Genomic DNA, 10,870 nt, shown 5'->3' on the forward strand with positions numbered 1-10,870 from the left:
TGGAACGCAAAAACACCCATGTGCTTATACATGTAGGTGCATGTCAAAGCATCCCAGTTTGTAAAAATAATGGGATCTTCAGACTATGGCATGTCTCATAATAGTATCCTGGTTTCAGAAAGAGAGACCTCAGAATTAGATAATTATTCACAGCAGTGACAACAGGACACAAGTGATCAGGGAAAACTGTCGTCTTGCATTTTATTTATTGATATGATACATGATGATTTACCTTCTCTTTCTTTTCCACTTTCAATGTCAGGTCCATGCATCTGGGCAAGTGATAGCGATGAAGATGCAGTGCTGGACAGCGCATTGTTCAAGTCAGCATCGTCGTCATCATCGTTTTCCAGTCACAAGATCAGCATAGTGCCGTCACCTTTGGATAGGCCAAGACAGCCATCTCCAAAGCCAATGCCCAGAACTATATTTCTCCGCTCGACTGTGGCTCCTCCACTGTTCACAGACAGATCAGCCACTCTTTCGCCTCGACGGACCACCGGGGAGCCACCTACGACGAGTGCTTCAGTTTCCTCACTGCCCAGAAATCGTGAGTCATCCAACTCCCCGCCAGCAGGACCGTGCCCTTCATCATTGGAGCAGTCTTCAGAGTGCAGTGATGGCTCTTCGTGCAGCCTAACTGCAAAGCAGAGGTTGTCGGGTGCCTGGGACAAATATAGCGATGCGCTGGGTGTTGTAGTACAGCCAGCAAAGCGAGATTTTAGTAGTGCCAAGTCAAAGCCTCCATCAGGCCTTTACATGAATGTTTCCTTCAAGCACAACAGTAGCGTCAAGGAGCCGTCCATTCCAGCGGGTGCGAGCTTGCCCCCACCAAGTGAAGTGATTCTCGGAGCCAAAACTGGCAATTCGGCCAGATTACCGACCTTGGCACCTCCGTCCCCAGTGCCGTCTCGCGCAGTGCAGCGGCGCCCATCAGACTCCGCCAAGTTGTCGCGGAGCAGGACCGCAGACAACTTTCCCCAGATGCAGACGCCGAAGGGCGAAACGCTGCTCGACCGAGAGTACAACAGGGTGTTTAAGAAATCGCCATCGGCGTCGTCCTCCCCAGATCCTGCTGCTCTCTCGGATAGCCCAGCCCCGTCCCCGGTACCACTGCCAGTGCTTACTAATTCTCTGATGCCGCGCTGTGCCACGAGCCAGGAGATTAAGGACCTCTACACGAATCGCCGAAACTCGTGGAGGGGCTCCCAGCAGGAGTTGATGATTCCACTTTCATCGGTGGGCAGCAGTGACCTTGGCTCTCCTCTAGAAGGGTGTGTGCAGTCACCGGACTACAGTTTTCGGGACTACTCATCACCCGATTACCCGTCGCAAAGGCCGGACGTCATTCCATCCCAATACCACCAGGGTCGGTGCAGACCGTCTCATCCAGAGGAGGAAGGCACCGATCCATGGGTTTCTCGTGGCACCTCGAGTCCATCTCAAGGTGTCGAACGAGTACTCAGAGGTGAGAAGTTGTCGTCATCATCTTTCCTTAGGGTGGGTTCTGCGCCTGCATCGGCTTGTTGTCAGGCAGCGCCTTCTCCCACCCCAACCAAGACATCAAGCCGTTTCTTTCACTCACCGAAGTTCCTCAAAAAGTTTGCTTCCTCGACACGGGAGGGCTTGTCCAACATGTTGCGTTCGCCGCGGCTTGAGAGAAAGAAGCTGAGTGCTGAAAGGGACATGTACGGGTCTCCCAAGCTTAGTCGCTCTTCTGGCGTCCGATTACTCAAGTCGTCAGCGTCTGCTTCTGCGGTGTCATCATCACCTGCAGAGGTGAGTACTGTTGATCACTTTAAATCCTTGAGTGTGTTCGCAAAGAAAATGATTGAAGCGGCCATTTTAGAGTGTAGCTGTTACGTGCTTGTTCTTGAATTGGGTGGCATCGTCGTTGCTGTTGCCATCGGTGGTGACATAAAAAATGTAATGTGAGAAAAAAATGACCGGGATCAAATGGAATTTTAACCAGCTGTCTGACACTGATAGCGTGCGGCGTAAGAGTTAAATAAAGTTAGTAATCACAATGCTAATTGCGTAACGAGTGTGTTGTAGAAGGCTTCCCACCCACTGCGAAGTGCTTAGCCATAATTCTTCGTGGTCATCAGCCACATGCAGTGTCAACAAAAGGCACATAATGCTTTACAGACGGGTAGCGATACTTCGCTTATCTGCAGAAAGACAAATGATGGCACAGTGGTTGCTGTCCCACAACACAAAAGTTATGGTTTATGGTGCAGTCGGTACCTTGTCGAAAGCCAAAACTTCAAGTTGGCCTTGCCGCACCACAAAGCTGTGCACATAATTCACATTAGGCAGTATCCTAATTGTAAATGAAATTCTTTTTGTTCGTTCGGCACAATCCCACGATGCCAACAGGAGATCAAACTAAGAAAAGCATCAGAGCTGTCATCTGTAGCTTTCGATTGAAATGCAATTCAATTGTGGTGTAAAGTATAGTGCACATGGATGAAAAGGCAACTTTCTGCCTCTGGGGATCAAACCCATCATCTTCATGCAATGTATTTCATGCGTGTACCAGTTGCACTGCAGTGGCAGTCGTTCCCCCACTATATTTTGGGGTATTTTTGTGTAGCATGTGAAATATCGAAAGTGTGTTGCCTCAAAGGAAGGCTTGTCGAGTAATGCTTTACCCTCAGTGAACATGGCTCATATGATTAAGCTTGACTGCATATTTAGAGGAAACTGCCCTTGTCTGCTCTGTGCCGTTGCAGTAGTAGGAGTTGTAGTAGTAGCAGTAGTAATAGCATAGTAGTAAAAGTAGTAGTAACAGTAGTAGTAGTAGTAGTAGTAGTAGTAGTAGTAGTAGTAGTAGTAGTAGTAGTAGTAGTAGTAGTAGTAGTCTCACCACAGGTGAATTACTTTTTTCACTGTCTGTAGAGGAGTTAATGAATTAAGAAAGTAATGGCATGGTTATGAAACAAACAATAATGATACTCAAAGTGAGAATAAGTTGTCTTAGTCTGCCCTTACATACACTGGCATGTCTACAGCTTCGCTGTCAAACGGATTTCATGGCATGGAAGTAGCTGAAATATTTTGGCTGGTTTCATTAAGAAAACTGTCACTTTTCAGTTGGTGTTGGTGTTATCACCTCATGTGTATTTTGCAATTTTTGTGTGCACTTTTTTTTAAAGCTGAACTTTTGTTTGGTCATTTTCATAACCATTTCATGTTTCTGTTATTGCACATGCCAATATTGGCAGGTCCCCGAGGAGTCATCGCCATCGCCTTTGACGCACAAGAGTGGTAGCAGCAGCAGCCTCAACAGCAGCACTTCGGCGGGTAGCTTTGTCACGTCGTCGTCATCGTCGCACTGCTACGCCGAAGTGTTTGCACCACCCGGGTCGGCACCTTTGGCACGGCCCGAGACGCCGGAGACGCCCCGTGCGCGGCCAACGATGGGAGTGTCCATGCTTCGGGGCAAGCGACGCACTTCATCGAGTGCCGCGGGATCCGAAGAGCGCTCCTTTTCGCCCTGCTCGTTCGCGTCGTCTGCTGGAGGGAGTGGCAGTGGAGCACCGTGGTCTCGGGATGATGGCAGTGTCTTCGGTGAGGAGACGTCACCTGGAGGGGGCGATGCCTTCCAGTTTGGGCACGGTGTGGATGGGAGCCCTGAAAGTGGTGAGTAGTAACATGGATGAAGCGCACGAGTCTAATGAAACTGACAGGCTATGAAGCTATGGAAGGTGTAGAGGACATTACTTCTGTGTCTCGACTGTAGTATAGTTCGTGTCAAACCTCTTTATGAGACACACACGTCTGGCAGCAATAAGCAGGGTATCATGTGTGCATTTTCTTATCAACACACTATTTTAACTTGGGCATGCTGGCGTCTCTTATACCCAATCGTCTGTTACATCAGTGCCTCTTATCAAGGGGTTCGGCTGTATTATGACATGAATGGAAAGGAATTAAAGTGGATGAAAAATCAGCCTGCCGGAGGTAGAAACCAATCCTACAACCTTCAGATAATGCATCCAATGCTTTACCAATTGAGCTGGCGTGGCTGTGGCTCTCCCTTCCATTGGAGTATTTGTGTAATCCTGGTAGTGTTAGCCAGTGCCATGAGGTTTGCATGTTGCTTTAATTCGGCTGGGTCTAATAAAAGAAAGAACCCTTAATCAATCTTTCCTTTGTTTTGTGCATAGTGGTCGTGTTATTGGGTGTTATTGTTCGTCCTCTACATAAAATTTTTGGTGGTGCTCATCTCCAGTGGATACCCACTGTTTTCGGCATTCTTTGGGCTCTTCTGCATTTTGTGCTTGACAGTCTGAAACTTTGCAAACATTGCTCTGAAATTGACATCTAGACTTGTCCAACAATGCAATATATGTAGTGTTCCCTTTTTTACTCATTTTTGCATCACTGCAATACAAATATGTTATGCCTAGGAACAATAACAGAGATGCTTGTTCATAAAGAATTTATTTTTGTGTTTGAGGTATGCTGTTGATACAACCATAGCATAACTGTGTCATTTCCGTAGCACCATTAGTGGTATACGTGTATAAGCCATTCCACTACGCGTCCGTATTTAGCTCATGTTATTGACTTCAATTGCTCAGATCCGAGTGAGGTGTGTAAGGTTTGCAGCTTGGTGCTAAATCTAGCTCTTTACTTGTTTTATTTTTAAATTGACTAACTACTGTTCTGTGAGCTAATTATTGTAATTCTCTTTGCATATGTCTCATCAGGAAAGCATCAGAAAAACATTACCTCAGAGATTTTGCGGGCTTCACCTGCGAGTTATTTTTCAGGAGAGCCCTTGCAAAAGTAACAGTGGCCATTATAGAATATTGACTCATTTTATGCGTTAATCAAACACATCGCTCGCGTAAAGGTTACATATTTTCACGTATTCGCATGACACGTATGTAAGTTGTGCGGAACAGTATGTTGTTACAGTGGTAACTCAGGGGGAGTGGGGGATGTCATAAACCTGCAGCCATTCCTGATTTGACAACCTTGTCCGCAAGGGTATTAGTTTTGCTTGTTACTGCAGTATTGCGCACTCGTGTTTTAGTTTGAGCAAGTGTGCTATTGTGAAATTTCTTGTATCATATCATCACCATGAGGTGTTGGTGTTGCACTACGATAACTGTAATGACGTGGCATATGCTCATTCTTCATAACTTTCATTAGAAAAGTGCAGCCACGTCAATGTACTGCATACTGTGCTTGCTTATTCATGTGATAAATAGTTCCATTTAATCTTAAATCCTGTGATGTTAGACGTTGGTCTACTCTTGCTGATGACCTGTTTCTCGAATGAACTGGACTAGGATCAGCCTGTCGATCCAGATTACGCTGCTTTTTCTGACTATGTCTTTTCGGCATGGCCCTGCCTTTTCTGTTTCAGTTTTAGGGAGTGGATCCGAGAGGGAGTGACGACTCCGTGGGATCATAGTGGCAATTAAGGATGGAAGGCGGCCTGCATCAAACCAAAACAGTGACTAGTATTCTGTGTGGTTAGGCATTTCCACACGCTTGAGGTGCACCCCACGTATACGGGATATTGAAAGACGGGAACCTTATTCTTGTTATGTTTTGTTGCTTCTCGCCTGTTGGAATTCTCGGCTCTCCTACGAGTAACCTGTGCTGCTGCTGAGGTCTTCTTTCACCTACCCGTCAGTGAGATTAGCTGTCCTACTATTACTGCCAGTTCTAGTGTTGTCTTTCAAGGAAAAAGTTGGCGAATCGTTCAGGGCCAATTAGCCGTTTTCATTTGATGAGGTACTACGCGATACAGCTATACTAAGAGTGCCTCGTATACATGATGATCACCATTTTGGTGATAAATGCATAACATTGATTCAGGCACAATGTTGCGCCACTGAAGTGATAGAATTTTATTAGTCAACATTTGCAGGGTCTGATAAATCATCGCTGGTACTAATCATAACTTTCTGGCAGCAGCCCTGGGATCAAAATGAAAAGAATAACCAACGAAGGAAACCAATGGTGATTTTCCGTCGGTATTTCTGAGATTTCTAGGCACTGACTTCTAGAAAAAAAACTGTTGACTATAATTCCCTGTGCCTGTACATTTCTACGAGGCATTAAGGCAACTGGTAGTCTCTGGTGACTCGTACTCATTCAGGAGAAGGAGGGTTGAGCTTTGTCGAATGTCTGTTTAAAGCGGCGGCTGTTCAGACAGTCGGCTACATTATGACATCATGATTTCCCGCATGTTTTTTCAACGTGCAAATTTCGGCACATTCCCATCAAATTTTATTGCTGCTGTTTCTTTTTGCATTGATTAGACTGCGTGCTCTTACAGCAGCTGCTGACAGACTTCGACGACAGCTTTAAATTTTCTGTAGCAAACTAGATATCACAAGGTACACACGCAATGCTCATTCAAAGGTGCTGACTAAAGCAAGGTTGTAGTGTTTGGACACAATGATGTCTTGTGTGCCACGCAATATTTAGGCCAGTTTGACGGGAAAGCATCGCGCTAGTAATTCAGTGCCATCTTTTTCTTGGTTCCTGACTGTCCTCGAGGCATTTTGTACGATGCGGGTGGCACTTTCGTGATTGTTTCAAATGTTTTTGATGCGCCTTGCCATTGGAAGAGTGAGGAACGTTTTTGTGTTCCAACATTCTATAAAGCCTAAGGGTGTTGACCATGTTTGCAGTGAGCATGGTTTTTATATGCTCCTAGCGAGCTGCCATGTATTGTGAGCTGTAAAGTGTTTCCTCTCTTATAATGTATTTGTGAGTGACAGACCTGCAATAGGACTTTTTATTTAGTTTAGCATAACCTGTCTTCGATACGCCACCTTCGAAGTCTGTAGTAGTATGAAAACTGTATTATTCACTAACTCTTACTGAACTTGAGCCACTCATTTTTTAAAATCTGCTGTTGTAACTGCATGCGAGCGTGGGACTGTGTGTTTTGCTGTCTTGCGGTGGTTCATTCTGTAGCTTGATGCTTTTTTGAGAGAGTAGCGCATTTGAGCCAAGCTGTCTTTAGAGCTGTCTACAGTTTCTACGCTCTTTTATGGCTTCATTCTAAGCTGTATTCTTGCGCTTTGTCACAGTGTGTAACGAAGAGCCAGCCGCCGTATCTCTCACGGGACTGGACCCTTAGAAGTGTTCATGAACAAACTTTTTCACTCTTGCTGCTCTTTGTAGAAAGTTCCTGTTTTTTGACACGCAACTTGCCATCTGATGGTGTCCCTTACTGCAAATCATCTACGCAAGAAAAAAAATACCAGGGTTGTGCTCTTGCTGCACAGGCTATGTCATTTGTCAGTTGTGTGTTAGTAAAGGCGTCTTAGATGAGCTTTGCGATTGCAGCCAGGCCATTGTGATGGAAGTCCACTGTGAAGCCCATAGACGGGCAACGGTACGCCGAATGTGGTTGTGTGTGTCGGAGGTACATGTGACAAATATGTGGGATGGAGGGAGAAAGGCCAGTGCTGCATATAATAACTACTGTTCAACCGTGTTGATGCATTCGAATAAGGGGGGTGACAAAAACGGCATGTAAAGGAGAACTCAGGATTATGTTTGTATAATATGAAATGAGTTTCAGAGTTTCCTGCTGAGAATGTACAAACGTGAAGCCATATTGAATCGGATGCATTAACGAGGTTTTACGGTGTTTAAATAAACATCCTCTGGTCTCTGTCACTCTCTGTCCGCCGTCTGTTTTGAGTTGCTCTACTATTGTAGAGAAGGTTGTTCACTGTTGGACTTAGCGTTTACAATAGTTAGCCCAGCATAGGTGGAATGAAATCTTGTGAATAGATTGAATGATTCACATCAGTTTAGTCTACATCTTATTTGAGATAATTGTTTGATTTCTAGATTTGTGTGGGAGAGTGTTGTTCTTTGGGGTACAGCTGGGAGAGGGTTTCGTCATCATTTTTTACTCAGGGGCCAACTTGAAGCATCTAATCAAGCTTGACAATGTTTTGCTTTGACTTGTATTAACTTGCCCCAACTCATTGAGGCGAGCAGCCTTTTTCAGTGCCAGCTTCATTTGTGTGTTTCGCTAGTGATGCATGGAAGTTGTCATGAACGGCTGTTTGTTATGGGCATTGACTGCAAGAGAATCTTGTTGACGAAAGAGGGGTGCCTTTAAATCATGGGCATCACTTAAATCTTGATGAACATTATCGGATGTCTGCACGTTACCTGCTGTCATTGTATGTAGGTCTGTTATGGAGTGAAATGCTAAAAAGGCCTTCTTAAAGAAGAAAACAAAAAGTATTGATATGTATCACTACTCAGATAGGCTCGATTACATATGTTCAAGGTCCCACTGTTATAGGACATCCTTGAGCATATTGAATCCACTCTCTTTTGGCTTCTACCTTATATTGATTGCATTGAGAACAGTGTTTTCTCGACAGCCTTGCAGATAGATTGATTGCACTGAACACAATAGGGTCGATGTTAGTATGGTCATGAGTAAGGTGGCAATGTATGCAGTTGCTTCTAATGTCGCTGATCTGCTTTGAATAAGTGTTCTGTCACTTTCTCTGGTTTCTGTACCCTGGTGCATAATTCAGTTCACATTCGAGGACAATGTGGCACATGAACTGGTTCATGTCATGCATCAGGTCTGTTTACAACGATTTGGAGAATTTTCAAGATAGTAGCCAGAGAAGTCACACCTGAGCTGAGGGTTCATCTGTGCTCTCAGAGTTGACGGAGACACCGGTTGAATTTTATCAGATCTAAATTGCACTTATTGATCGAAAGCGAGACCACGCTTTTATGTTCATGCCCCGCCGCGGTGGTCTAGTGGCTAAGGTACTTGGCTGCTGACCCGCAGGTCGTGGGATCGAATCCTGGCTGCGTCGGCTGCATTTCCGATGGAGGCGGAAATGTAGGCCCGTGTGCTCAGATTTGGGTGCACGTTAAAGAACCCCAGATGGTCCAAATCTCCGGAGCCCTCCACTACGGCATCTCTCATAATCATATGGTGGTTTCGGGACGTTAAACCCCACGTATAAATAAATCAATCAATCAACTTTTATGTTATTGTTTGCAAGTTTGATTCTGTGAGCGAACTGTACAAATTTCTTCTGTGTGCGTTTTTTGCAGACAGTCGATTGCAAATTCCTCAACGAAATCACTTTATATTGCTGAAAGTCACCAGTTTAATGCGCCATCAGTGGCAGTGCCAAATGTCATTTTTGGGGCATATGTGGAGAGGATGGAGAGGATAATCTAGTTTTCTGAAATATCTTGACCTAAATCGAGAACAAGACTGGTTCAGTCTGAATAAGGTGACGCCTGACATGAACATGCAACAGTTGCTGATTACGTTTTTGTAAGCGCATTTTTAAGAGGCGTTACGATGACACCGGGTTTTAAGCCACGTAATGCCTGAGGTTAAGTTGCATTTCTGTATACTGGGATAACGAGGTAACTTCATGATGTGAAGATAAGGGAATGAAAGAAACGTTCAGCACATGATTGATGGCATGTTTTTTGTAAGAAACTAGTGGGAGGGGGGTACGTAAAACTTGAATTACTCCTCTTTTGAATGAGGTTGTTGCAGTCAAATGGCTTAACTTTTTGTTCCTTTGATTGCCATAATCTGTGAGGCGAGATCTGGATATGTTGAGACGTAGAGGCATTATAGACTATGGCGATTCCGGTGAATGGTATTCTTCCGGTGTTTTCTATTAAAGTATTGTTTATAGCAAAAGCATTGTTCTGGGATGCAAGACACAGTAATTTTCAAGCTCACAGTTAAGTGTCTGCCTATATATAGTGTTATGAAGTGTAGAGGAGGCACATGTAATACATGGCAACATGCATTCTTTTTCTGAAATGGTACATTCACCCTTGTACAAGATCTTGACAGAGCTAGACCGTATGTAGGCATTAGTGATAACTTGTTTGGCAAGCATATCATGTATAATTTTGGCACACAAAACACCATAATTGTGCTGTATAGTCACTGACCAACATCACATCTATTCAGCAGTTTTCTAATGGAAAGTGGTCTAATCGAGCATTGTGCAAAATTCTGCCAGTTCAGCCCTGAGTTCATGATACAGAAACTTGTACTAGCTAAGAGAGAGAGAGAATCAGTATCAGCCTTGATGTCTTGACATTTTCAGGTCTGTGAAAAATGTAGCCAAAGCATTCTTTTTTCACATGACTTGTCTTGCTGACATGAATTTCTCTTAGTGATCTGCTCAAGGATGTTCTAAACGGTTAAACCTTCACACCAGTTGTTTGTTCACATTGTCTGAGCTATATAAGCTTTTTGTACGGTAGTGCTAGTGCGCACCACTAACATCGGTGCACCATCGTTGGTAAGCTCTGTAACTTGCTGTTAAGAGCAGATGATTTTGGAGTAGCTTGAAATGGAAAACGTTGTTAAGTTTAGAAAAAGAAAGTGTCTAAGTGTCTAGAAGAGTTAGCATAGGTTTGAAGGGAATTACTTCTTTTAAACGAAGGAGCTGTTCGTGTTTTCCTTCTCAACGCAACAGTCTTGTACAAATGTATATTTTTGTCTCCATATTGTACATATAATTGTATACACAAGGTGCATATATTAAAATATTTTATTCAGTGTTACGCTTCATAACAAGCAGTGTGTTTTGCCTCATTATTGTCACAATCTAATTTGGTGGCTTACGTGTTTGTGAAAGTTGTGCAATTTGTTGCCAGATATAAGTGCTCGGTCTTCAAAACACTAAGCAAAAAGAGAGACAGAGAAATAGAGAGGAGAGGCAGGGAGGTTAACCAAGCTTTAGCTCGGTTGGCTACCCTACACTTATGGTTGGGCAAATGGGGAATAATAGAAAGGAAAGGATAGAGAACAAAGCAGAAGAAAGAGAGGGATAAACAGTCAGCTTGAAACTACAGAACA

The 10,870-nt window shown here is 44.1% G+C and overlaps 1 protein-coding gene across 4 annotated transcripts in view; it reads left to right on the forward strand.

The window, feature by feature from the left end:
• Positions 1–10,588, forward strand: part of LOC119174688 (uncharacterized) — a 41,474-nt gene extending 30,886 nt beyond the window's left edge. For all 4 annotated transcript variants that reach the window (XM_075895243.1, XM_075895244.1, XM_075895245.1 and 1 more), the window contains exons 18-20: positions 263–1,779; positions 3,228–3,645; positions 5,384–10,588. In XM_075895243.1, coding sequence (XP_075751358.1) covers positions 263–1,779; positions 3,228–3,645; positions 5,384–5,412 — 1,964 coding nt within the window. In that variant the 3' untranslated portion in view covers positions 5,413–10,588. The remainder of the gene's footprint in view (positions 1–262; positions 1,780–3,227; positions 3,646–5,383) is intronic.
• The last annotated feature ends 282 nt before the right edge of the window (positions 10,589–10,870 follow it).

This window comes from Rhipicephalus microplus, chromosome 5, assembly GCF_043290135.1.
Source record: "Rhipicephalus microplus isolate Deutch F79 chromosome 5, USDA_Rmic, whole genome shotgun sequence".
NCBI classification, from domain to species: domain Eukaryota; kingdom Metazoa; phylum Arthropoda; class Arachnida; order Ixodida; family Ixodidae; genus Rhipicephalus; species Rhipicephalus microplus.